The sequence below is a fragment of the Enoplosus armatus genome, chromosome 6 (assembly GCF_043641665.1).
Source record: "Enoplosus armatus isolate fEnoArm2 chromosome 6, fEnoArm2.hap1, whole genome shotgun sequence".
Taxonomy (NCBI): domain Eukaryota; kingdom Metazoa; phylum Chordata; class Actinopteri; order Centrarchiformes; family Enoplosidae; genus Enoplosus; species Enoplosus armatus.
The window spans coordinates 3,609,626-3,637,608 of record NC_092185.1 but is presented as its reverse complement, the minus strand read 5'-3'; the positions used below and the strand labels follow the sequence as shown (position 1 = coordinate 3,637,608).

The window sequence follows — 27,983 nt, the reverse complement described above, 5'->3', positions numbered from 1 at the left end:
CCATTGTTCATCCAACAAAATAGTATTACTAAAACCTGAGCCTAGATATAATTCAGCCAAAATCAGTAGCAATTATATCATGGCATCTATTAACTGCTTCTGTCAAAATATTAGTTGTTACGTCCCAGAAAACAGTATATAATTACCTCGCTGTGTATCACGAGGGACATACAGAAGTGACTACCCTTCTCATGCAACAAATATTTCTTGACCACACGTTTCAACAGAAAAGAAGACATCAAAGTGAGGAAGTTACATATTCTCAAAATGCTGTTTCACTGTCACAGAAACATTCAGACACGTCTGTAGCTGATGTCTTCAGGAGCTCAGTGTCCTTCAGCAGGACACTTCAGCAGGACACATGGATGTGGACGAGCACACTGTCTGCTTCACTGTAAGTCTCTGTGAATCAGGAACCTTCCAGCAGGTGTTTTCCACACCTGACTCCGTCTCGGGTTCTGTCTCTTTACTTTTCCTCTGCGATGTCCTTATCAGCTGGGTTGCATAACACAAACTTGCAGATTCTGGGACATGTACAGTGGAGAGAAGTCGAAGAAGTGAGTAATGTAAAGGATTTTTACTTTACTATCATGTGAACTGGCTTTAAATAATTACATTCTCAAACGTGTGGTCAATATTTTGTGTTAAGGACATAAGAAGGGATCTATATGAGGAAATCATTGGATTTTAGTGTCATTCAGAAATGCTGAAAACCTTATCTGATGTCCATTGTTCAATGTTTAAACATTCCCGATGACTATACCCACTAAAATGTGATGGTTTTAGAAGAAGAAGACAAAAGCTGAGTGTTGCTTTGCTACAGGTTTCCTGTTTGTTAGTGCTGATGTCACATTTTGTTTGGCAGATGTCTCATGAAACCCTGCGAAAGCACCAGATGTGAATTTTTGCACTCTGACATCTCAAGTTGTCTGGAAGTGTTTCTCTGCTAACATGTACAGCTCACAGTACATGTATACCAGCAGCTGGTTTAAATTGAGCTCATTGAAGCTGCAGTCTTGCCCCAACAGTAACAAAGAGGAAGCTGAAATACACAGTAGACGGCCGCGGCTTCCTGTTGAGCAGCGAGATTCCATCTTGAGCTGTAAACTGAATTTAGACCAGCACTTCATGCCAAAACTGATAGTGGACGATGACGTACTATTGTTTCATTGTATTGTCTCTTCATTTTCTGTAGAAACTGTAGTTATTCACATAATAACAGGAAAAAGTGACGAGGACACATTATTGAGATAAAGACATATTGTGTGAATGTCACATGACATGAAACAAACAGAATCAATACAAAAGTAAGGGCCACATTGACTGAGTTGATTGGGTTGGGTTGTTAAATAAGAAATGACAGCCAGCTGTTATGTATATAAAATATATGAAATGTTCTTTAGTTCCAGCCCCTCAAATGTGAGTTGTTTTTTTTTACTGCTTTTCTCTGTTTTATGTCATCGTAAACTGAATACATTTTGAGTTTTGGACAAAGCAAGAACTTTGGCCTGTAAACTTGTGAGGGTAGGGTGACATCTTAAAGACTAAACGGTGAAACAATTCAGCCAAAAATAACTGACAGATGAATTGATAAAAACTAAACTTCAGCCCCGGTTTTTACTCTTTATGAGTCTTTATTGTGCTCTAAATCTAGTTGTGTGTATAACATGTATATGTAATTAAGCCCTTGAACAACCTTATTCTTACTTTGTAAACTGAACACAACTGCGTTCATGTCAAACACACATGACATCATCTCTAGGCTAGCGTGGGAAAGGGACCAGCCGCTGACAACGCCTCCATCACCTTAAGCAAGGTCGTGGTTTGGACACATGACCTGACGCACTCAGCCATAAAAGCCTGTGTTCTGCCCTGCCAGGTTCACACTGTTGGGCATGATGAGGGGGCTGCTCGTACTCACCGCGCTGGTTGTGGCCGTACTCGGCAAGGAGACCTTTGAGGGGTAAGTGGGCCGGCCAGAGCCTCTCACTGCTGTGTAGGGTGAACCTGATCTGTGTATGTGTGCATAAATGGGAAATGATAATGAATCAATATGTATTGCCTATAGCAACACTTCTCTGTTTATTGTCCCTTTTTTAACTGAATGCATCCAGTTGATGCCCGCCAATAAAAACTGGTTCAGATACCTGAAGTGATCATTCCACTTTCACAATAAATGCAACAGCTTTTATTTTTCTGAGGAAGTTTACCATCACAGTACGCAATGCACACACAATGCACACTGTGACTCTTTAAAGGGTCACCCAAAATTACCCTTAGTGGTTTGTGTCTGGTTTGAATTTTCAACAAAAACCTTTAAAGATACACTGAGTTTCATCATCATGCTAGAATCTTTCCCTCTCACCGACCTCCGCAATCTCTTCCTTTATTGCTGCTAATGATTTTTAAAAGCGTGCAAAGGGTGTTATAACCAATTAATATTTAGTGTCAGGTATTTGCACTGGTGGAACATTTTATCTGAAAAGACAGATCAATGCGCCATCCGTCGAGAGACAGCTGAACTCACTCATGGTGGTTAAACCATGGACATTTGGACATGGTTTGTGTCAACTTCTGCATACGCAAAACCAGCCAGCCTTAACCCATAAATCTTACTTCACCCGTTTGCCAACGTCTCTCTGGGTGTCCACTGTAGGATCTCTGAGTTGAGCAAAAGGATGTAAAACATTGTGGTTCTCTTCTTGCAGGCATCAGGTGCTTCGCATTGTTGCGAAGGATGAGGTCCAGCTGTCTCTTATCAAGGACATGGAGGACATGATTGAGTTCGAGGTCATTTATCATCCACAATCACTTAAAATAAATTCAAAAGAACAAAGCTTCATACCTCTCTGGTCCAAGCACTTAGTGAATACATTGAAATTTGGTTGGACTTCATTTGTTGTATGATATCTTTTTCTTTCAGCTGGACTTCTGGATGGGGGTGACTGATGTGGCCTCTCCTGTGGATGTCAGAGTTCCCTTCCACAGCCTGCAGTCTGTCAAAATTTACCTGGAGACACAGGACATTGAGTACTCCATCATGATTGAAGACCTGCAGGTAAGAGACCTGCAAACAGCCCGGATTCTCAAGACCAGGCTTCTACAGCAGCAACTATTTAATAGTAACTGAATTTATTGCATTTGGTTTTTCAGAAGTTTGAGTTGATTCTCGGCCAATCTGAGTGAATAATGGATTTTTTTTAAATAAACTTGTTGACCTCTAACTCCGATATGATGATGTCATTGTCCTGCAGGTGATGCTGGATGAAGAGCAGGAGGAGATGGAGTCGGCTGCTCGTGTCGCTGAGCCCAGAAACACCGACAGCTTCGACTTCGCCAGGTACCACAGCCTCAGCGAGGTTAGTACACAGTAAAAGCATTATCACCATGTTATTCATACATTAGATATTAATCATTTGCTGTAGTGTCTGGTATAAACATGGATGGATGTTTTGATTATGTTGAACAAATAAAGACCTTTTTGAGTCCCTATTTTACTAATAACATGCTTTTTTTTTTTTTGTAAAGTCAAGTGTACCAATTGACTTATCCCTTAAATGTGTCAATATCCCTGTAACTACTATAGTTTCACAAAAGTCAATCCATCCACGGTCTGATGAAGCCAACAGAATCTGCAAAGAAGCAATTCTAAGATCCCCAAACCAGACACTCTCCTCCCCCCAGCTGCGCCTTGAGGTCCCATTCATGAAAATCACAAACAGAATCGGTGACAAGGGACAACACCCCCTGAAAAAATGTTGGACTTCCTGTAAGAATATGGACACAGCTCTCACTCCAGTTATATAAGGACCAGATGACTTGTAGCTCCCACAGTTCTCCCCACGAGACTCCCCGTGGGATGCGATTGTGAGCCTTCTCCAAGTCCACAAATCACATTGATTATTATGTTGTAACCAAAAATCATAGCAATACACAACTGATATAAACTCACTCAAGACAGTCAGTGCTATGGAGAATGATTTCATCAACCGAGACTCGTGAATAAAGACCAGGATTTTGTCTTTATTTTAGATCTACAGTTTCCAGGACATGCTGGTGGCCGAGAATCCTAACATGGTCAGCAAGATCGTGATCGGTCAGAGCTACGAGGGTCGTCCCCTGAATGTGCTCAAGGTAAATAAAACAAAGAAGCAGATGAAGACTATGTTTATAAAAAATAATTTAACATCTGAAGTATGTTTACTCATTTATTCTTTGCATGGACTTTTGTTGGACTGCTCCTTCCTTTTGCTGTGTCTTAGTTCAGCACCGGTGGAACCAACCGTCCCGCCATCTGGATCGACACTGGAATCCATTCCAGAGAGTGGGTCACTCAGGCCAGTGGCACCTGGTTTGCTAAAAAGGTGCTTTGGTAATTCACACTTTATTTTTGGTCTGTCTCCGCTGCAACTTCTGACCACTAACCTGCAGCACTTTTTTATTGTGTTCTCTACATTTCTGGGGAGTAGATTGTGACTGATTATGGACGTGACCCCGCTGTCACCGCCATCCTCAACAAGATGGACATCTTCCTGGAGACTGTGACCAATCCTGATGGCTACTACTACACCCACACCAAGGCGAGTTAGCTAGAACTAACCTTTAGAATCATTTCCTACCACAATGAATATTGACAATGTTCCTTCATGGTGTCTTTTAACGGCTTCTACAGGGTTTCTCAACCCTGTTTAGGTTCCAAAGTTGTCATGACGGACATATTACGGACAATTAGTTGTCTAATTCTCATGTGAATTTGAACATGGCTTATGTTTCCTATTCCGTTTTCAAGGACATGAGTACAAACAAGTTCAATTAATGAGTTGTATACTGTAGAGGATACTAGAACCTTTCCGGGGTTGGAAATGAGTGGACAGGATGATACAACACATCTAATGTTAATGTGTCTGTCTCAATCAAAGAAACCGTAGATAAATAAATCAGGAGTTACGTAAACAGAAAAGAAGGTATGAACCCAAATGACAAATGTGACAAATTGTGATGAGTTTTACTCACGTTGATACTGATGTTTCCAGAACCGTATGTGGCGTAAGACCAGGAAGCCCAACACCGGCTCCAGCTGTATGGGAGTCGATCCCAACAGGAACTGGGATGCTGGTTTTGGAGGTAACGTCTTTCCAAGGCACCACATGTCATTCTGAAGACTCATTTTTTAAAACTCCAAACCTATCGTCTAAAGCAGTGGTTCCCAACCTGGGGGTCCCGACCCCCATCATGGGTTGCCAAAACTCCACGGGGGGTCGTGAAGCCCTCTTGATTTTAAGGGTGTAAGAATTTTTTTGTATATAAAATATAATATACATGCATTTAATTTAATTTCTGTGATGAAGACAGCTAAAGTTAAGGGTTATTGTAGACATTTATATCTTAATTTATTTATTACAAAGCCAGGCTGCTTGGACTATTAAAACGTATGTATGAAACTGAAATTAAAAGAAAACCATCTATCTACAGACGTAGAATTGAGTTCCTAAAAATATATGGAAAACCGTCTGATACATACACAAACTTCCTGCAGGTATTAAGTTATTAAGTAATTCTTCTGTGCTGTTATTTAGTTATTTTATGTAATGAATATAATGAAATATACATAAAGATATTTCAAAAGACGTAGGCTACTTTCCCCCTTTTTTTTATAATAGCATGCAGGTGGCTGCAAGGGTGTTTATAGGCAGCAGTGGCGTCCATTTTGTTGCCGTTTCTCTGACTCTATTGTCATCCCTGTGTAGGACCTGGTGCCAGCGGCAACCCCTGCTCTGAGACCTACCGTGGACCCAGGGCTCACTCTGAGTCTGAGGTCAAGTCCATTGTGGACTTTGTGAAGTCCCATGGTAACTTCAAGGCCTTTGTCTCCATCCATTCCTACTCCCAGATGCTCCTGTATCCCTACGGCTACACCAGGACTCCAGTCAAGGACCAAACTGAGCTGGTAAAAATCACAGTCCTTGCCTTTTATGACCTCTTTACCCAGAACATTTTTGTCTTTCATGATCAAACTGGGAAAAACTGATTGTAGATCTCTTCTCTGGGCTCATCAGTTTTGATGTGCCTGTGAAGGTTTGCTGGATTATGTCAGAAATATAATATATGAGGAATGTGATCATGGTGATCTCTTCCCACAGCACAGTCTGGCTAAGAAGGCTATCACTGACCTGGCCTCCCTGTACGGTACTCGCTACAGATACGGCAGCATCATCAACACCATCTGTAAGTTTCTGCAAGACTGCATATAATATAAATTATATAGAGAATATAGTACTTTAATCCCTTATTTAACATGATAATGACACATATTACTTATTCATTATTTACTGCTTTTAAAGCTTTGAAATTGGGTCATAAATCCTTATACAGTAGTAACACATCAGCAACTGTTAGGAAGGTATGTATTTTTTCCTACTACCACCAGGGGACACCAAAGTCAGAAATATTTAAATTCTACATTCTGGTTTTAACAGTGAAATAAACTCTACCCATCAGAAGATTGTAGTAATTGCACATTAAGAAATCAGATTCTGACAGCCTCCATTATGGCTGCCACCTGAAATACCCTGAGCAATGTACCTGTTTCAATTGTAGACCAAGCTAGCGGTGGCACCATTGACTGGACCTACAACCAGGGTATCAAGTACTCCTACACCTTTGAGCTGAGGGACACTGGCCGCTACGGCTTCATCCTGCCAGCCAATCAGATCATCCCCACTGCCAAGGAGACTTGGCTGGCTCTGATGGCTATCATGGATCACACCTTCAAGAACCCCTACTAATGTGTGTGTGTGAGTGTGTGTAAATGTCATCTTTAAGACCAATATCACCATCATCAGCATCCTTCATGGCTCTGTAGACATAGTGAAAACCACAAACAGACAAATAAATGAGAACACTGGAAAACTGCTGTTTCCATGTCTGATCTTAAAGCCTTTTAAATTGGACGCACATAATGTTTGCTCTTCTGCATTACCATAAATAGATAAATACATAGCGAACATTTGGGCACTGAGTGAAACTTCATTTCTGTTGTGTTTAATCCCAATGTATTTCTTCCTATCTCATCCTGATCCTGTCACATTTTGTACTAATCTTAGTTTGTGTTTTCACTCTGGGCTGCTGGGATATTTAAATGTGTCCTTTTCTCATCCAGTGAACTACAACAGCAGATTATTCAAGTAGATTTAATCAAAAGTTATAGAACAAATTAAATCATGTAGCCACTTTTGCTATCTGTACTTTCACAACTGCCTTGTTAGGACAAGGAAACACTTCTGATACAGCAAACAATTATACACTTTATTTGACATTCAGAGTAGTCCATATTTTCATTAAAAGCACTTCATAGGAGACTGCGTGAGTGTATTTAGGGAAAGTTGACCAAGAACCATGCAAGTCACAACCATGCCAACAAAACAAAAGGCCACAAATTAGCAATACTGTTTTTCAAATGCACCTGTGGGTACTGAAGTGCTGCTTGTAAGTTTGTTACAGCCATGACAAAATGCCTGCACACACACACACACACACACAGTCACATCAGTCAAGTAACAGCATACGCGGATAAAGAAGTTGCACATCTGTCAGTTTAGGAATCACAATAAGACATCGTGAACAATATGGAGAAGAGTACAAAAATACAGAAAACGTTTTGTTAATTTTGCAAAATGGATCAAGCTCTGTAACATTATTTATATAAATTACATCTTATGTAATACATAGATTCCCAGCATACCCTTCATGTCTTATCAACATTCAATTATTCTGTCTACAGCAAAACATTTTATTTTGGTGGCTGTCATACTGATGGAGCTGGTTTTGGACACAAGAGCTAATCTGTACAGGTTCATCAACTGGTGAAAAATGGATGAGAAGAGTGTTACATGAAAAATTAATCTGAGTGCAAAAAGATCCGTCAGCTTTCAGGCAAATATTCAAATATTTATGAAATACAAAGAAAATAACATTAAGGGGAAAATGCTACAGTCTGACTTTAATCTCCAGAGGAGAAGATGAAGAGTGCAACATTACACTGGTTACCGAGGAGTCTGACATAACTTTGTTCTGTAAATGTCACACTGTTGTCTTAATTAGAGTTTAAATTATTTGGTCATCGTTTTAATTACTTTCCAAATAATCCTCCAGTATCGTGGAGGATTATTTTGCAGAGCAAAGGTGTGTTTCTTTACAGTTATGGTGCGGAGACATGTGACCTGAAATAAATGGACTTTGTGTTGGAGGTATGTTTGTTTCTGTTTATCTGTGTGGTTAAGGTGGGGTGGTGTTATTTCCAGGGTCTACTGCTCTGAACCCGGGCGCTGTCCCTCCCAGCTGCAGAGGAACTCTGTTGACTCCGAGCGCTGGACGCTTTAGACTGGGAGCTGCTGGTCGACATGCGGCTGGACATGCGGCCTGCGGTGAACACACATGCAAACAATACTGAAGGGTGGCGAAGTGATGAGACGGGGCAAAAGAACACGAGAGTCTAACTAGGTGAAATCTCTTAAGTTTGATTCATGACTCTCAATCTCCTTGATAACAGAATTTCATGAAGCAACAATATTTGATCACAATCAGGAGGATCACTCTGAACTATCCCAGCAACATTACAGACCAGTCTTATCTAGACGGTAATGCTTTCTTTTACTGGTCTCATATTTTCCTATAATTCCCTAGAAAGGCATGCAACTTCAAATTCATGAGAAAGTTTCTCAAAGTGATTATGTAATATGGTATCAATTAAAAAAATGGAAAATGGGGAAAAAAAGAATGGCGGAAGTGTCCAATTGATGCACTTTCAATGAATTCAATCCAATTAATTGTTAGTCTTTGTGCACAGCAGGTCAGCTCGAGCATACAATCCATCACATGTGGAGAACAATGTTTCCAATAATTCATGAATTTACTTGTTTGAATTGAGTAGTTTTTTCAAGGAAAATTTCAATTCCTCTGGAAATCAACAGCTGCTAAAATCACAACTGACAGAAATAACTGAGGAACTTTGCCTCTATTCTCTCTCCATACTTGGTACCAAATTTCCACCAAGGGAAATTTTATTTCTTTTAGAAATGATCTTACTGTTGCAGTTACTGGGGATGAGTATCTCCTCCAGCTCCTCCTGGACTCTGGTCAGCTCGTCCGATGTAAACCGCCACCTCTTCTCTGCTGCCTGCGACGGCTGCTGCGGCGCAGAGCTCTTCTTCGCCTTCGATGCTGTGGGAGAGGACAGGCAAGAGGTGGGGAGGGAGCCCGTCGTCAGCCCTTCTGGAAGTTTCTGCGCGATGACCTTGAGACCTGGGAGAGGGCAGCAGAGTGGGACGAAATACAAACATGGAATTTGCAACAGTGCTGGCTTGAAATATTCTATCGTTTTTTTTTTAAGATTAGTTTGACATTACGGAAGCAACATGCATGTTGCATGACTTGACTAACTTTAAATTATGTCACATTCAGTTTCATCACATTTTCGGTCAACTAGTTTCAAAGTGGAAATTTTAAGCAGCATCATGGACATTTATTTCTCCTCAAAATCCTTTCCTGGGATACTCCATCAGTCAGATGCACAAACATTAGCTCTAGCCCCCCTCATAGCTACAACAGTGATATATATATATGATACATGAGATGCAACTTCACAGTGGATTAGATAACTAGACAACTTGAGCGATACCTTACCTCCCGACAGCATAAACAGATTCTCAAATCCTCGTTCACACATGGTGGTGGCTGCCTGGCTGGCTATCCTCTCATCCTCATCATACACGATGATGATCTTCCCTGCTGCATTTTTCTTCACAGTTTGTGGGTTAAGTTCAATGTCAGGAGTCAATAGTCCATTGCAACTGTGTTTCAAAAAGTCTTGACATCGATGCTGTTACATGTTGAAGGATACATATTCCAGCACTTCTCTGGTGTAGGGGTTCATTGTTCGGGATAGCATGGCAACGGGGAAACTGTGTGCTGTAGAAGAGAGAGATTAAAACAACGATACACATTTTTGGCATAAGAAGCTTGAGGACCTAGCTTCATGTTCTTGCCACCCACCGCTGATGATGTGGCAGCGGTCGTATTGGTCACGGTCCCGTACGTCCAGCAGCAGGTACGGACAGTCGGGGTAGGGTCTGTCAGCCGGCTCGGGGCTGAACACAGACTCATTCTCCATCTTCTGATTGTTCCTGTCGAGGTTCAACTCTCCCACACCGCTGATAACACTGCGCAAGGTAAAAGGTTAAAGGCTAAAGGCTGCAATGCCTGTCACAGACTGTGTCAAGAATACAGGACTATATGTAATGTGTTTTAATACATTTATCCATACATTTTTTTTTGGACAACTTATGTTATTATTTTCTTTTAAAATACATATTTTTCAGTACAGGACAGTACTGATTTTGTTTCTTAAAGCGGAGGTTGATCTGGAAACGTTTTGAACCAGTTAATGTGAAACCAGAGCCGAAAGGAAAAAGACTCACTGCAGCAAAAGTAAGTGTGGAGCTGAGCCAAACAACTCTGTAGAAGCACACCACTTTCCCCCTTGTGTAGGTTTGCCCCAGCACTGCCCTACTTTCTCTCTCCATCTGTCCTCCCCACAAGGTGAAGGTGACCAAAAAGCTCTGTCATTACAGAGGCCCAGTCTGTGGCCCCCAGAGAGACCACAGATAGAGTTTCACTCCTGGGGTTCCTGTTCAAGCTGGAGAAGTGAGAGGAGGGGACGCTAAGAACATATTGAGGGAGGTTATTTTGTGGTATACACGAGGGTGGGGGTGCGGGATAGGCATCTGCTGCTTTTTGTCTTAAGGGACAAAAAGTGGAAAAGGCTATGCATGTTTATGAGAGTGGCAGCTGCCCTCCCTCTCCATGCTGGCTGCCGCTGTATTTACATTGAAAACAATGGAGGCAGCGGTGTCAACTGTACTCTACACCAGAGACAGTTCTCTGCAGTGCAAACGCACACTTAAGTACTTGTCTTCATAATTATACGAGGTGCTTTGCATAAAGATTGTCCAGCAAACCATTAGTAATATGGTGTGTTGTGTAGAGGCTTTACAGGGTGCTGATCTGCACAGTACCTGAGCAGCGTTGACCTGGCAGAGTAGCAGATTTCCCTGGAGTCTCCTGCATCCTGGTGATATGAATGAGGTGACGCCTGTGGGGAGCCATTGGTGTGTTCAGACAGACACTCTAGGTCTGCATCAGACGCCACTGACAGACCATCTGCAATCAGCAGGAGTGGGAAATCAACAGACTGTCACCTACAGTACAGTTACAGACTTAAATCCATTTAACATGCTGTACATTACAGTATAACATGTACAAGTAATGTTATTGGCCCAAGTTAAATTTGTTTTATAATGATAATGACTCATTTGGTATGAAGCTGGAGACGAATAAAGTTTCACAGTGTTAAGTGAATAAGTAATTTTGCGTTACCTTCTGGGCCGTGTGATTCACCGTCATCACTTTCATTCAGGTCTGATACGGAGGCTACCTGAAGTATCTGGTGTGAAAAACAAGTTTGGAAATGAAAGATGCTTGTACTAGGAAGAAAAACTGCAAAGAAACTGGAAGTAAAAGTGCAAAGACAATGAAACATTCAAACATAAAAGCCAAACATCACTTTCAAAGTTTAACAATCCCGGTGCTGATTTGTGAGTGCAGTTTTCACGGGCCAATCAGAGAAGCTGATACTGCGTCACTTCTCCTTCAGAACAGTTGATTATGATATGGCTAGCTAAAAGTGCAAAGAGAATGGTATCCTGGAGTCTGTCAATTAATAAGCACCGTAAATGGATCAGACTTTCGCGATACATTCATTCTGTCATCTCCAAAATATAGGCCACGAAAGTAACAGTTGGCTGGATTTTCCATTGAGTACGACATAAATCATGCAGGACATTACAGTGTTGCAAGGAAACAAACACTAATGCTTACCAATTGTGCAAACGTGGTCACCTTTAACCGCTTGAAGATTTCATCTTTTCGATACCTGTAATCTGAAAAACAAACAAAAGAACAAATACTAAGAAACGTTATAGGAGGAAGATACTAACTTTGCGCATTCAGTCAAAAAGTCAAACCACTGGTCTAATCACTTTGATGGATAATTGCATAATCTAGTAAAACAACTGTGATAATTACTTTAGCCAATGCAGGCAGCCTCACCTGGGTCTTGCACTACCTTCCTCTCCTCATCCCCCTCTAATGCTTCACTAAACCTCGGCTCTACCCTCTCCGTTCCCATGCTACCTTCCAGCCAAAGCTGCCACTACTACACCCAAATCAGGCTGCTCACACAGATTTATCTGTGCTATTGATACTGGTATTATCCACAGAGTGACCTCACTAGCTCACACTTTCACAAAGACCCCTGCTGGCACCAGACCAGCATGTCCCCACAGTCGGTGTCCAGTCACATAGAGGAATAATTGTGGACAGCAGTACAATCCTCCATTGGAGAGTGAAGGAATCAGTGTCACTTATCCCTGAGAAATCAACGGACGTGTCAACACAAAATGTCCATGGCCCACAAAGACTTATTTAACTTGGAAATATCAGTGGGTTAGAACTTCTCCGGTTTACCTCTTGAAGTAGACAGACAAACAGAGAAGAGAAACCCACAGATCCTTGGGGAAATTAAGTGCCAAGTTGGCAAATCTTACCTTAAGTGTACAGCAAATAGTTCTCATCCATCCACATTACATTACATTAAGAAAAAGACCCGTAGGAGGGCTTATTTTGCTGTAATTGGATCATGTGTGAGTTTCACACAATCCTGCCAAACTGGGCTATTTGATCCACCTACGCACATTTAGGCATGGAAAGTGTCTACAAGACACCAATGGACTGAACTAATGTCATGGGTCCAACAGTGTCGGGCAGCAATCTAGTAGCCCAGTGGACAGAGGCACTACTCTTTTCTTACTGGGTCAAACCTGTGATCCAAGCTGCTACATGTGTCCTTGTTATAAGTCCTTTACGAAGACGTTGAAGCTTATCCTATTTATAAAGGAACCCACTGTGAATTGTGAATCTCAGACAAGTAAGTTAAAATTTAAAGACTTGGAAATGGTGGTTTGGTAATACGAAAAATCCAGTCATCTTTATATACCTGTTTCAAAGATATCCCATAATCAATAATAATCTTCCTGCTGATTCAAGTGTAAAGTTTACGTTTTCGTCGTGACTATTCTGAAAAATACAGTGGAAATGAAACCTTTTTTCTCCAGAAGCTGGATTTAAGAAGTGACAAAACGCCAGACAAAACATAAAACATCTGAGATGTATGAGTGCATCAAACAAAGTGCATATGGTAAAGTAGAAAGATAAAAACATGATAAACATATGTACAATTACTTGCCAGGACTGATTCCTCTTCAAATGAGTTACTCACTTTTTTTAATCTCCTCCAGTTTTTCCATATACTTTGTTAGGCTGCATCCTATTATATAAAAACGACAGTAACATTCTTAACAAAGAGGCAGAAAGAGCATTAGCAATGAATTATTTTAGTCATAACAAATGGCACTCGTTTATAACATTGTACATCTGTACATGGGCAAGATACCTGTGTCCAGCCTTGTTTTGACATGTTGATACTTAGCGTTTTTAGGTATCCTTTTTTTCATGTACTAGAAAGAAAAGACAACAATAGGTTTTTGTTAGCTGTATGACCAAATAGAAAAGTTCACTGGGTGGCAGCTAACGATAGTTAAGCTAGCCTGTGAGTATGGGAGCTTTTAGAAACGTCATAATTCTTACAGGTGCATTGCCGTTGATATGGTAACTTAACACTGAACATAGCTAACTAGCTAGCTTGCTAGGATAGCTACACTTGTTTTCCTTGGCCCACGCTGTATTCACAGTACAATATATTATCAATATTGCAATATTACCAGTTAGCGGATAAATAAAATAAGTAATGCTGTCATTTAATCAACATTACCTCCACACTGCCGATGCCCCGATTGAGCGACATCTTTTCAAACATAAATGCCAAACATCAATTTCCAAGTTTAACAATCTCGGCGCTGATTTGTCAGTGTAGTTTCACGGGCCAATCAGAGAAGCTGATACTGCGTCACTTCTCCTTCGGAGCAGTTTCTTGTGATATCGCTGGCTAGTTGCTTAGCAGCGGAAGACGCTCCACCTTAATGACATGCTGCATTCACGACACATAGAAATAACCGTTACGTTTTTGAGTTATAACAATGCAAGCAGCATTGAATCGCAACACTTTGGCGGTGTTCACACATTATACCCTTGATCGCTAAAAGTCACCAAGCACTTACGTAATATTCATGTTTTGTTCTGTTTATTTTGTTTATATTTAATGTCCACTGTTTTTGGCTGCGGACCTGTCGTTCTGAATCAGTATGGAGAGCCTTGATTAATTCAATGTACAGCCAAACTCTGAATTCCCCAGTAGGCCGCCATTCGTATTTACAAATTGATGTAAATTAATTTTACAAGTTTTATTTTCAAGTTGTGAATGAATGCAACACCACTCTCTTACTTGCCACAAGATCAAGCAGCAGGTGGCTAGGCGTTTAGCTGTAGAAATAACGGGTGTTCTTTTGCTGCTTGGGCAAACAAAAAAACAAGAACTCTGTTTTCAATTAGAGTTCATAAAATTCAACATAAAAGGTCGCTAAAAGACAGTCGAACAGAACGCCGCATTATCTGAGTTCGACAGGTCAGGTCTGAGACAGTTGCCGAAGGCGCACTGTTTGACAGTCATGGAAGTAACGTTACAGAGCAGCGGGGCGGTTCAACTTTCCCTCTGACAACATTAGCTCTTTTAGCAAATGCCCACAATGGCGTCTGTTTTGGTAAGTATATTTGTTAACACTTTCCTAAAGGCTACTACTTTGATAACATACACTGGTGCTCGTGTTAGCTGAGTCGGCAAGTTCGCTAGCTGCTTCTCTGCTAAGAGGATTTGTTGAGTGGGGCTGTCAAACACACCCTGGGTCCCCTCTGTTAGTTATAACATAATAGATTTGCTTGTTGCTAAATAACGTTCTTCAGCTCTTGGTGTTCTTGCTAATGTGTCTTTACTGCCTCCCCTAAAGGCAACCATGCTGTCGGTGCTCTGTAGGGAGCTCCTGCCCGGTCCTCCACTACTAGCAACAGCCTAGACTTCCGTCTATAGAGCTCTTTCACTATTGTATTTTCAGTGTTCTGACAGAGAAAGTGAAGTGAGTTGATGTAGTAGGGTTTAGTTTGAAGTTCTGTTTGGGAAAACTGCCTCCTTCACAGCACCATATCCAAATTCTTGTGAAACAGAAAAAAAGAGCAAACTAATGCTTAGTTATAACTACAGAGGAAATGCAGTTTTCCCTGACTGACTGTGTATTGTCATTGCAGGAGGATCCAACCCTAGAGAGACACTTCAAGGGGCATAAAGACGCTGTCACCTGTGCAGACTTCAATCCAAACCGCAAACAACTGGGTACTTTCTGCCGCCACTATAAGCTTTACAAATTCACAGATGCTATCCAGGTGTTCTTTGGCAGTATGCAGATAGTTTCCAGTAATCATATGTCATGCCTTTGGCTCCCAAAAGTGATAACATATTGGTTTAACATCACTGTTTAAACAACTGAAACAGTTAAATTGATTTACAATTATGTATTAGAGTAATCTTGACCACAATATCTAGTAAAATAATCACTATCAGATCTTTAGTAAGCTACTTTATGCTTACTTTATGCACCAACTGACATACAGCAGATTGGCTTTTTTGAGCTTTGATTTTCTGATGTTTGACATATTAGTCAGAAAACCTACTTTTTTCTTAGGATGGGCATTTTGGTTTCTATCACAATGATGTGTTCTCGTGGCACTTTGGCAACTAAAGGTTAACAATACAAATGGAGCTTGCTTTATTCACTGTAGTAACCTCTATAAATACCAGTAAAAGTATTAAAACTACTGCAGTTCTCCAGCAGGAAATCTCTACTGTGTATTGTGTAAGTCTTGGCTGTATTTTCTCCATTCATCTTTCTTTTGTCTCCCTCTAGCCTCGGGGTCAGTGGATAAGAGCCTGATGATTTGGAATCTGGCTCCCAAGGCGAGGGCTTTCCGTTTTGTAGGCCACCGAGACGTCATCACTGGTGTGCAGTTCTCCCCCTCTGGTAACCTGGTGGCTACTTCCTCCAAGGACAGAACGGTCCGACTGTGGACACCTTCCATGTAGGCTCCAGTCATTTTTGCCGTTTTAATCACCTTTTTGTTAACTAAGTAAGATAAGTGGAATGTAATGTGAAATATAAAACAAATGGTCTGGGTCAGTTGTATTTGTTCTCATGTGTCTGTGTATCGTAGGAAAGGAGAGTCAACAGTGTTCAAAGCCCACACGGCTGCTGTACGCAGTGTTGACTTCTCTCATGATGGCCAGAGACTGGTGACAGCGTCTGACGACAAGTCGGTCAAAGTGTGGAGCGTTCACCGGCAGTGCTTCGTCTATTCTCTCAACCAGCACACCAACTGGGTGCGCTGTGCCAGGTACCCGGCAGCACCACATCCTCCGTAACTTCTCTTGCTGTAGCGCGTTACACTTTTCTAAACATTTGTCACTCGACTTGTCTTGTTTTGAACATCTGACGAGTAGATAAAATTCAGTGGTCATGATTGGCTTCTGTGTGTACTGTAAGTGTGTGTAACTGTATGAGCGTGAAGCAGGGAATTGCTGAAAAAGTAATTTTCTCCTTACTTGGTATAAGTGTAATTTTTTGTCTTTTCCTTACGGCAGGTTTTCTCCAGATGGGCGGCTGATAGCTTCCTGTGGAGACGACCGTGCCGTCCGGCTGTGGGACACGTCCACCAAACACTGCATCAACTGTTTCACTGACTATGAGGGGTAAGTCCTAAATAACTTGGCTTATGGAGGTGGAGAATGTAGATTCTGATGTTAGACGAAAAGCCAAAACATTGCTGAATATATTATTGAAGTCATTGCTTTGTCTCTCCCATAGATGGCGTTGTTGTGTATTATTTACGCACCAGACTGTTAAACTACTGCAGGTCACTAACTCCACAGAGTGTTTCTTTTATTCCAGACCAGCAACGTTTGTTGATTTCAACTCAAGCGGCACCTGTGTTGCATCCTCAGGAGCTGACAGTTCACTGAAAATCTGGGATCTACGGACCAACAAGCTGATTCAGCATTATCAAGGTACGTGAAAATGTCAGAGCTATTATAATGCTATATATCCTGTTTAGAAAATGAAGTAAATACCTGAAATATCCTCGCCAGTATCTGTGTTATATTTGTAGAAGACTGTAATTCTACTCCCAGTTTGTCAGCTGAGGAATTAGCTTACCCATTATCCTGCAGGGTACTAAAGTACTTGGATCTCCTGTCTTTGTGTGAATTGCTGTTAATGTGTTTTTTTTTTGTGTAACTTTTGGATCAGTCCACAGTGCAGGAATCAACAGCTTTTCCTTCCACCCGTCCAACAACTACCTGATCAGCGGCTCCAGTGACAGCACTGTTAAGATCCTAGACCTGCTGGAGGGACGCCTCATTTACACCCTCCGTGGTCACAAGGTGATACTACAGCACAGCTCAGTTCACCCACAGACATCAGACACCATCAGCCACTATAGGCAGTCTGAGCAGCGTTATTCCAGTTCCATTATTTCCCTGAATTAGTCCTTGATGGTGTTTGTTATGGTAAGTTTTTTTTTAATTCACTGATATTGTTTACTTTGTTTTTCAGGGCGCTGTACTCACAGTAGCCTTTTCCAGGGCTGGAGATCTCTTTGCCTCGGGGGGAGCTGATGGTCAGGTTGGTGTTTCATGATTACATAATGACCCTGTGTTCCCCATACTCTCAATAGCTTATAACTTCAAGGTTATACTTTTACCTTCTGTAGTAGAAAACTTGAGGAACTTGAGTTTTAGAAGTTGTGCTGGTCCCTCGATCCCCTAGGTGCTGATGTGGAGGACAAACTTTGACACCAAATCCTACCAGGACGTCCTGCAACAACACAGCCGGAGGTCCACACCCGATCCCCCACCCCACCTTACTGACATCCACCCCAAAGGACCCCACCTTCACCACCCGCAGTCAACAGCCATTCAGGTAAGTTCAGTTTGACCTAACCTCATATGCAAATTATGTCTGTATGTCTGTGCATATCTGTACAAAGTAACTAAGAAGGTAAGACTCGACAAGACCAGGAATAAAATCAAGAAATTGTCATAGCAAAAAAGCATTAGGCTACCGAACATCACCTGGTCAGATAGCAGTTCCATGGCCTACAAACCAATGTTCAAACATTACAACTACTCAAATCCCTTTACTGCACAGAGGAGAAATATCCAGTGAAAGCGACCTGGTCCACAGTTCACATTCCACACATAACATCTGTGTGTTCAGTAATTGATTCAGGTGAGAAATCAAGAGATAAGTTGTAAAGGTTAAAAGGGGAGCAGCCATATATGACTTTTCTTTCTCTCCACAGATCAGTCCAACAGTGGCAGACACTCGGTCCACTGATCCGCACGTCGTAGAGTTGGGCCAAGCTGTTCACAGCACCACGGTAAGCTGGCATAGTAAATCCACAGTCGCACAGACACAAAAAAACAGGCCACATCCCAAATCACACTTAGGGTATGTGTCATTTAAAAGGAGAAAATGACCACCAGGTGGCAGTGCAGACCAGTCTTCAGTATTGCCATCCTGCAGCAGTACTGATAACTTCCTCAAAGGACATCAGACACAGAGATGCAGTGATGCAGCAGCATCATGTTACATCATAACACTACTCTAATCATACAATTCTGCACATTCACACATCAGAGCTGCAGAGCACAACTACAATTCTGTTTTGGTTTTCTTTAAATGTGAATGCAGCTGAAATGAAGTTTTCCTTATGCTGAAAGCTGCAGTTCAGTAAGAGTTACATTCATGGGTCAAATTGAAATGTCCCTGTTCAACATTTGTCCTTGAATAATCCTTGTGTATCTACTTTCAATTTGTGTAAAGTGTATAAAAGCACACTTTGTCAGACTTTGAAATGACTTTTTCTTGACCTATGTGAGTTTAGATTTTGTCAGTATTGCCAAGTACAGCCACAGCTGGCCACTGAGCATCTCTGTCGGAGCAGCGGGAATATATTTCTTATATTTTTCTTCCCAACAACTTTGTGAATGCCATGTTGTGTTTTCCAGATAATTTCTTTCTGTAGTTGTTATGGTTGCTGGGGGCCCGTCTGGGGCGGCAGGGCAGTGACCTAGCCTTGAACTTGAGTGGAAAGTTCACCTTATGTTGCAAGGTAAAATCCTGGATGTGAATTAGTGCTATCCGCTTACCCCACGATTGCTGATCCTGGATAAACAGGTAGAAACATGAGATCGATGCAGGTGGGTCTTAATGTACAGGTTTAATGAGTATTAGGAAAACAGCATGCTTTGACAGAAGGGAGGCTGACTGGTTTAGATGTAAGGTTGCATGGTGAAATATCGTATGCACTGCCATGTTAAAGACCACAGAGATCTAGGTCATTCATCTGCTCATGGTTGCTGTAAACCACGCCAGAGTTTGTTGTGTATTTCTACCAGGAGAGTTCACTGGCATGACATTTTGTTTCTAGCCTGGCTTCTAAGAAAACGTCTCATCCTGATTTCTAAAAAGGCATTTATTACAACATCACAGTTAGCATGATACAGGTCCCGAGGGTGGTCCCTGAGTAGAGGGAGTAGGATCAGCAGCCTGTGCCCCTTTACACAGCCTCCCAGAGAAGTTACAGGTAATCACTGCCCCCTACTGTTTTAAAGAAAGAATCACAGGGCATTAAACGATAAGTCTGGAGGGGTCACAAAATAGGCTTTTATGAAGACAAACAACATACTCGTGTATATGTTTGGCCAACTCTGGTCATGATTTAGTAGTGTGAATTGAATGTTGATATTGAGACATAGCCAGCCATCACTCACGCAACTAGCTTTAAACCTCCATCCACTTATACAGTGAAGAAACCATAAATAAACTGCTTAATAAATGATAAAAAGGAAATATTTTACGTTCAAACCCTCATGCACACACAGATGTGCTCTTGTTTGTTCGTGTATATTCATAAGCAGATGAATGTGAGTTTGAATAAAAAGTGACTTTGACTGAATAACCACAAATATAAACATAACCCTTAAAGTTTGCATGAATTGTAGCTCCTATCGCAGCAGTAGTAATTTTTCTTTAGCACGCTGCCCAACCTCTCTTAGTGTCTCCTTCCCTGCTGTTGGCTGCTGTGTGGGAGGAAAGCCATGAATGGACCAAGCCAAGTGGAAGTCATTTAGAGTCAGGACGACCAAGTCAGATAAGTGGTTTTGGTTCAAGACACCAGTAAATACATAACTGCAGAACAGCCGTTCACGTCTTGACAAGTTCTGATGTTAACATGGAACTGTGCAGATGAATGGGCAGAGGAAGTTACTAGTTTTAACCTGCATGCAGCGTCAGATTTCTGGTAAGTTGTCAAATGTAGGAAAGTCATTAAATGGACCGTTTAAAGTCAATATCCATAAAATATGTATTCCAACGTATGTTTCTCTATTATTTAGTCGTGATTAATGTAACGCATTAGTAATTCAACATACACACAATACATGAATGAAACACAAAATATTTGAGTGTCACAGTGTTCATATTTGACACTGTTTGACCTGAGACTACTGTGCAGTCAACAGCAGGGTCTCTCTCAGATGGCTCCTTCTCTTCCTTGTCCTATCTGTGTCTTCCTCCTCTTCCTCCTCTTCTTCCTTCTCTGTGTTGCTGAAGGAGCTCGTCTTTGCTCCCTGTATGAATCGCCCAAGCGTGCCTGAATGGAAAGGCCCGTGAGAGATCAGAGAGAGAGAGAGAGAGAGAGAGATGGGAAGGAATAGAGATCAGAGAGATGGGGAGAGAGCAGGAATCCACGTGCCGGTGCCCTGGCCCCCGGGGGCCCCAACCATGGAGCAGCAGCAGCAGCCGCAGCTCTAATAATAGACTAGCTGGAGTTCTGCCTGCCCGTTTAACTCACTGACTAAGTCGCTGCACCCTGGTGTCACACACATTTCATACATATACATCAGTTTTATCCTTGCCACAAATAGCAAGCTGAATGCTGGATCCTCACATGCTTTGTCACTGTTAGTGCGTCACCTAAATGTTTTCAAATTTTGAATACACACATTCACAGCTACTGAGCCATTCATACACATCCATCCCTTCTCCGTGCCTCCTGCAGCTTGTCGTAGCCTCTGTGTGCGTATGTATGCGACTGCAGTCAGTGGGCATGTGAATGAGTGAACAAGCCTGCATGTGTGTTCACGTAGTGTGTACATGTGTCAGCAGATATGCAAATTTGCCAAGTTATATACTTGGGGTCTGTTTGTGTACTTACATGAGTATTGGAGTTTGAATGTGTGTATGTGAGAGTCATTCCTGTTTAGATCGGTTCAGAGGAGGGAGCCCCCAGTGCTACTCCTCCTGTCAGCTCTGATTTCCATCACTGAGGAACTCTCTCTCCTCTTCTCCTCTGGTCATTTCCTACTCCTTTCCTCCTTCTTCCGCCGTTGTTGATGTCCTCAGAGTGCTTTCCCTTCCGCCCTGCGTCCGTGTTTCCCCCTCATCGCTCTAATGGGTCCAAGCGTAGGCGGAAACGGAGAGAGAGGGAAGGGACGGGAGATGCAAATGGCCTGAGGTGGGTACGTGGGTGGGTGGCTGGATGGGGAGGTTCCTGCACTCACAGTTCCTGCTGCCATTGGTGACCTTCGTGTCCTTAATTTAGGGCCATCTCCTCTCATCACTTATGCATGGTTTTTGTTTCACTTTTTAGTTTGACTTCAGTGGCACTGAAGTCTGTTCTCACAATGTTGTGCATGTGTTGTAATGTGTTCAAATGTCCATATATGTTTGGCCATGAAGTTTAGCTTGGTGGTACAAGCTCCACATTGACATCAGGACAGCAGAAACTCTACACGTCTTCCATCACAGACTGAAAATGAATCTATTCAGACTGCCCCTTGGGCCATTAACCCCCCCCCCATTTTCTAAATGTAGCACTTGACGCAGTTAAACATATTTGATGAAGTTGATGTACTTTTACAAATTTTGTTTTGCATCCACATGGTTGAATGCACTTATTGTAAGTTGATTTGGATAAAAGTGTCAGCTACATAAATGTAATGTAATGCATCAGCTGTGGCTCTCTCTCTCTCTCTCTCTCTCTCTCTCTCTCCCTCTCTCTGCATTGGCCATTAAGCTTTGTAGTGAGCTAGAGGCAGTAGCAGGGCTCAGTGCTTCTGAATGGAGTGTTATCAGCAAACACTACGTCATTACAGAGCAGACAGAGGCCCAGGGTGGTGCCCTCACTCTCCATTGACATTACAGAGCTTTGATAGACACACCAGTAGCCATAAAGTGACGTATCTCGTCCACGCCACCAGCCATAGCTGCTGTCTCTGTGTCCTTGAGCACTGAACCCTTTCATTCTCTGTCCTTGTAATCTGGATAACATCAACCTACAAGCATATATATCTCACATATTTTGTATTATTTAAATGGTAGCAATGTGATATTATTCAGTTTCTCTTTGACACAAACTACCTTTCATTCATGTCTCTGTGACAGTGGCCCCAGAGGTCATTGAGGGGCCTCTTGATTGCATCAGATGAGGTTTGTTTTAATAAAAGGGCTTCCAGAGCACCAGCTGCTAGCTAAATAGTTGTGGCTAGCAACTACTTTTTCATCTAAATGTCACTAATTGTATTTCCATGTAACATTTTTAAATAAGTTGAACTGGGGTGAAAATGTGTCCTTTTACTAAAAGTAGTTTGTTGGGTACTGCTAACACTGTGGTAGTGTAAACAAGTAATTTTGTTGAATTGTGTGACTGGGTGTCTCTCAAAATGTACTACAGGCTGCTTCAGTCTGTCCTCTGGTTGAGTGGCAGCAGAGACTCGGCGACGACACGGAGAGTGTCAAACCCATTGCACTGCACAGATATCAAGTTGGCTGTGAAACACATGAAGAATGGCAAGCGTGAAATGAGGCCAAGGAAGACAGCAGAGTGTTATAATAATAAGTGTGTGTGTGTGTGCATGGTGTACCTGTCTTTATAAGGACTGCAATGTCCTGCAATAAAGGAGAGCAGGTTGCTAGTTGCAACTTCTACAAAGGGTGGAAGTTAAATTTGTTGTGCAACAGTTTGGGTTAGTTCAGTTTAAAACACATTTAGTTTAGTTTAGAGTCAAAGGATCAGATTGAGGCTAAGCATCTAGTTAATGTTCAGGTTAGCTATATAGTGTTGGCGCTAAAGGTTTTTTAATAATACTGCTGATAAATGGTCCTCAAAGCTTTAGCAGTGCAAGTGTGTGTTTGTGTTTGTGTGTGTGCATTTAAGAGGTGATTAGATAGCAGAAGGTTAGATTTGGTTACTTACGCCATCTCTCGTGTCCTTGCAGACGTTAGCTGTGACGCCAGTTTGACCAGACAAGGTGTCCTCTACTGACAGGCCTCCTGTCACAGACCTCTGTGTGTGCATTTGTGTGTATTTGTGGTTATATGTCCTTCCATCGTGTGTGAATGAGAGTATAATCTTTATCATGTGTGAATGTAGTAAATGTACTGTGCTCTGCATCATATTCAGGTGCGTCGTGAATATGTAAGGCCACGTATGCTCGTGTTATTGCAGTCCACATTTACACAAATGCCCCACCCCCACTCCTCCCTACTCCTCACAGGAAGCTTCCTGTGCAGGGGAAGTACAGGATATTGGATGGCCCGGAGGTTTAGATACCAGATTTAAGTGCTGTAGAGGAGAACACGAGTGACAAGACAAGACGGAAATGAGCTAAAGATAGTAACAGCTCCGGGGGGGAGGGGGTTTCACTTTCCACTGCATAACACCCTCACACTCATACACACACTTGCACACACAAACATACACTGTTACACTCAGGCAAAGACGCCCGTGCAAACTGAGTGGAAGCACAATCAAACACGTTCATTCATGTATGTATTCTCTCACGCACTGTTAAAATCACACTCTTAGTCACATACTGACTCTTTATCAGACCTAATGCTTCAAGTGATTACTTTTATAATAACATTGAGTCAAATTACTGTGAAGGGATCAGTCGTAGTGCTGGACACACTGAGAATCAACATCCAGTTTTTTAGGTCTGCGCAACTTTTAGCCTCTTAGCTTATTGTTTTGGCTTCACAGCTTGCACGTAGACAGCGTTAAGACCTAAGATAGCACTGTGGTGTGGGTGTGTTGCTACAGGTGCACTTGCAAGTATTTGATTGGGCAGCGCAATGTGTTGCCAGATGATATTGCATTACATTGTGGCAAAAGTTGAGCCAGCAAAAGTTTTGGCCAAACTTATTGCCAGATGACCCGACATTTCTTGCTGGAGCCCTCTGCACTATGGATGCCAGAAAGGTCAGTCCAGCACAAAACAGCGAGATCAGGAAGTAAAACAGTGAAAAAGGTCAAGCATTTAGCTAGACAGATATTTTTCTCTGGAGTGGTGGAGTCCAAACCAGAGCTCAAAGCCCTCACATCTCCAGTGGGATGCTCATGTAGCTCTGTGTCTGCTGGATGTGTAAATAGCCTGTCGTTTGCATGAGGTTAGGTCAGGTGAGATCCTCCTTCAAGTGGGAAGAAAGCACTCAATGCAGCTGTAAGTATTTGGAATATTACATGACGATTGTCCCAGTGACGGCGTGCACGTCCCATAATGCTGTGTTTTCCTGCGAGACTCCCTGTGGCGGCTCCAGTCTCCTAGGCGCTGGCATGCAAGTGTTCAAAAACTTGATCTTCCTCATCAAAAATACAAGAGGAGGGCAAACCTTATTATTAATTCAAGAGGATTCTCTCTTCGGATTCCCATCCGTCCTTCTCCCCCTCACCTCTCTCACCCTTCCTGTCTCACCCCTTTCTCTCCTCTTGTAACTCTTGTCTTTTATCTTAACCTTATGCAACCCTCACTTACAGGAAGTGGGTGGTTACTTGAGGGCCATGTAGTTGCACTTTGTTAAAAAAAAAGTGTTATAATTGTAAATGACATATGTTTGGGTTTTGTAATGTTGGACAGAATAAATAATTTGAAAATGTCATCTTGGACTTTGGGGAATTGTGAGAGGGAAACATGTTTTCTTCCTTTCTGACATTTTAAAGACTAAATAAGTCATTGGTTTATTTAAAAAGGCATTAACAAAGTAATCAATAATGAAAAGAATGATTCTTTGCAGACCTACTAAATCGAACGTAAAGACTAATATACAGTATGGTATTTTACAGTGTTCAAGGACATTGGAGTCCCTCATTTTACATGCTGTTTTGTTTTACATATGTAGAATGAAGGTAACACATGTGGAAGCAGGTGACTGGATGCCAGTATGGTAATTGTGCGATCTGGATCAGGATCTGTTTTTAAAGGGATCGTTTTTCAAAGTGAAAAACCAACCAGAACAAAACTAGGCCAGGGATCTGGAGTAAAATTCATGTGATGGGTAAATTCATAAGATGTCCGTAATAATCCTACCATAATATAGTTTCATGTTTAATACAGTTTTTCTGAGGGCTTCCCTCTGTCCATGTCACCTCCGCCATCCATCCACATCCAGCCAGCCCCCAGCCCTCTGGATGTGCTCTCTCAAGGGTACAGTTTGTATCCTCAGGGGCCTCGACTGGGAACGTGCTGACACTCAGTCCATGCAGGAGGCTAAATATAGCCAGGCAGGTCTATTACAGGTACCAGGGACACCTGAAAGGCAAATGATGATGTGTTGTGTTTTCTTCCCCACTTGCCGTTATCCCTGCCCGGTGAAATGGGAGGAGGCTGGGATGAGAAATGAAAATAGAACTGGGATAAGATGAGAAAACAAAAAAACAAAAGAGGAGACACAAGATTTGATTATGTTGTTTTCATCTTTCCTGTAAGCTCCGGGTAAGGAGAGAGAGAGAGAGGGAGAGAGAGAGGGAAAAGTCATCCAAAAACATTCGTGGAAATCTGCCTTCCCTTGTGATCAGTTCATGTTTTTAATGATTCCCGTCTTGGTTGAGTCTTTGAGTTTGGAGATGTTCTTCTCTATCTGCCTTTTCCATTCTCTCAAATGTATTTCTATAAAGAATACAAGAGATTTATTGTCTTTACTTGTAAGATTAATGGTGCTTTATAAACAAACTAACTACCACCCCGTCAAGTGTGCCAAAACAAGGAAAACATCTTGTGTGAAGATTTCTATATTTGCCATTAGGGCAACATTAAACCAAAAGATGTTTGGCGTTTTTCCTGTTCTGTCCTGTTGGCAAAACATATGAGTTGCCATTTATGGTTTTCCACAGTATAGTAGTTGCTCTATTTAGAAATGATGTTTATTTGGATATTTGTACTAAGACTAATGGGCAGTTTTAGATTGTCTGTAACTGAAAATGTAGTTTTTAAGGTGAACCGGCTAACATATTACGGCCAAATGATTGTATTCACTGTATTTAAGTTAATTAAGTGTGGTTGCAGCTTCACTAATATAAGGTTATTTCCATAGCGGTTCACTAGTGTGTATGTGTGTAGAAATAACAGGCTACCTTAATATCAGGCAGTGTTGCTCACTGATGCTATTTTCTCCCTGAGTGGAGGCAGAGAGGATGTGGCCCGGTGAACTGCGTAGGCAGATCAGACGCCTCATGGCTCTGTTGCCGGCCGGGCTTATTTCTGTACAGCTCTTCCAGGCTCACAGAAAAACAAGTTATTGATTTTCCTGAACATTTCTTTTTCTGTGTTTTCTTTTTTCCTCCCATTGAGAGGCATCTACCTGCAGACCTTGAGTGACTGGTGCGAAGGTTAGCTTAGACAGAACTATGCTTTTAGTGGACTTTCAGTACATTTAGGAATGGAATTTTTTTTAATGCCATTTTTAGCTGGTGGTGGGATGAGAATAGTTGTGTCTGTCACATCTGTTTGCCACAGGGAGAAGCACTGGCTCATTTATCTCTTTATCTGTGTTCGAGATGTTTGTGTTCAATAGATTATTCTGCCAGGGATAGTTATATGAAACCCCCAAATCCATATTTTATGCTTAAGAATGTGCTTGAGCATTTTAGTCTTTGTGTGAGGCAAAAAGTGTCTGTACGTTTGTCTTCTTTGCACACGTGTGCATGTGTGTCACGCTGTATGTGTGAATCCTAAAGCTTGTCTACACACCCATATGTGTGTCTGTGAAGGGAGGATTACTGGGAGAGGGCTAGGAAAACAAATCCATTTCCTGTGAGTAGAGAAAGCCACGGGGTCATGGTTTCTCTCCGGAGGTGCAGCTGTAACCCAACACTGCCTCAGTCCCAGGTTAAACCCCAGCTCTTCTCGCTGCTACCCCCCTCCTGTTAAGCTCATAGTCCACCTGTTAGGAAGTCATTCATCTCTCTGTTCCCCGGAGAGGGATAACTGGATCCCCCACCTCTGACCACAGTGGCACTGATGGATGGCTTTAATGGGCTTTTATTGTTTGATGTATCCACTCTCTTGCTCTTTTTTTCCAAATCGAATCTGCTCTCTTCATATCTCATTACCCTATCTGCTCTGACTTACCTTTTTTTTTACTTCATTTTCTCCTTTGTGTTTATCTTCCATTTCCGTTCCACATATGCAGCATTACAATGAGACATGGTTCTGTTGCAGCAATAAATACGACTTTAGTTTTTAGTTCAAAGAGGGTCTCGGCTCGCCTTGACTTCTATCCAGTCACAAAAAGTTGAAGAGCAGAAATTCTTTGGTCACCCACAATACAAGCCACTACATACAGAAGTGCTAGAACCAGGGGTGACCTGAAAGTAATTCATAAACTACAGAATTGAACTGGTGTTGGGAAGAAAATGACGATGACTATTTCTTCTCAGAGAACTACTCTCCAGTTCAGAGTAAAACCTCTGGAGGGTCAAACTTCTTTCCCAAAGGTCTTCCAGGATCTGGGGCCTTATTACAGTGTCTC

At 42.0% G+C, this 27,983-nt stretch overlaps 3 protein-coding genes across 3 annotated transcripts in view; 2 read left to right on the top strand and 1 right to left on the bottom strand.

Moving 5' to 3' along the window:
* The first annotated feature begins 314 nt into the window (after nt 1-314).
* cpa5 (carboxypeptidase A5) lies at nt 315-8,245 on the top strand. The gene is made up of 12 exons (XM_070906961.1): nt 315-394; nt 1,880-1,963; nt 2,709-2,790; nt 2,924-3,058; nt 3,255-3,359; nt 4,033-4,134; nt 4,263-4,364; nt 4,470-4,580; nt 5,034-5,124; nt 5,748-5,947; nt 6,141-6,225; nt 6,598-8,245. The coding sequence occupies exons 1-12, from the start codon at nt 366-368 to the stop codon at nt 6,783-6,785; spliced, it is 1,314 nt and encodes a 437-aa protein (XP_070763062.1). The 5' UTR covers nt 315-365; the 3' UTR covers nt 6,786-8,245.
* A 45-nt stretch (nt 8,246-8,290) lies between these two features.
* On the bottom strand, nt 8,291-13,990 carry cep41 (centrosomal protein 41). The gene is made up of 11 exons (XM_070907990.1): nt 13,946-13,990; nt 13,568-13,631; nt 13,394-13,441; nt 11,935-11,996; nt 11,434-11,500; nt 11,073-11,217; nt 10,051-10,217; nt 9,899-9,966; nt 9,682-9,796; nt 9,085-9,300; nt 8,291-8,418 (listed from the first exon to the last, which is right to left on the bottom strand). The coding sequence occupies exons 1-11, from the start codon at nt 13,988-13,990 to the stop codon at nt 8,291-8,293; spliced, it is 1,125 nt and encodes a 374-aa protein (XP_070764091.1).
* An 817-nt stretch (nt 13,991-14,807) lies between these two features.
* poc1b (POC1 centriolar protein B) overlaps nt 14,808-27,983 on the top strand; it is a 39,186-nt gene continuing 26,010 nt past the window's right edge. The window contains exons 1-10 of the mRNA XM_070907599.1: nt 14,808-14,831; nt 15,370-15,454; nt 16,026-16,197; nt 16,330-16,509; nt 16,757-16,864; nt 17,064-17,179; nt 17,421-17,554; nt 17,727-17,795; nt 17,940-18,092; nt 18,475-18,552. Of these exons, the coding sequence (XP_070763700.1) occupies nt 14,808-14,831; nt 15,370-15,454; nt 16,026-16,197; nt 16,330-16,509; nt 16,757-16,864; nt 17,064-17,179; nt 17,421-17,554; nt 17,727-17,795; nt 17,940-18,092; nt 18,475-18,552 (1,119 nt within the window). The remainder of the gene's footprint in view (nt 14,832-15,369; nt 15,455-16,025; nt 16,198-16,329; nt 16,510-16,756; nt 16,865-17,063; nt 17,180-17,420; nt 17,555-17,726; nt 17,796-17,939; nt 18,093-18,474; nt 18,553-27,983) is intronic.

Excerpts from the sequence above, each read along its gene's own strand:
- cpa5 (XM_070906961.1), top strand. The coding sequence starts at position 366 with ATGTGGACGAGCACACTGTCTGCTTCACT. Across the intron at positions 4,365-4,469 it reads GCACCTGGTTTGCTAAAAAG|ATTGTGACTGATTATGGACG; the intron begins GTGCTTTGGTAA and ends TCTGGGGAGTAG. Across the intron at positions 5,125-5,747 it reads CTGGGATGCTGGTTTTGGAG|GACCTGGTGCCAGCGGCAAC; the intron begins GTAACGTCTTTC and ends ATCCCTGTGTAG.
- cep41 (XM_070907990.1), bottom strand. The coding sequence starts at position 13,990 with ATGTTTGAAAAGATGTCGCTCAATCGGGGCATCGGCAGTGTGGAG. Across the intron at positions 13,632-13,945 it reads GGGGCATCGGCAGTGTGGAG|TACATGAAAAAAAGGATACC; the intron begins GTAATGTTGATT and ends TTTTCTTTCTAG. Across the intron at positions 11,218-11,433 it reads TGAATCACACGGCCCAGAAG|ATGGTCTGTCAGTGGCGTCT; the intron begins GTAACGCAAAAT and ends TGCTGATTGCAG.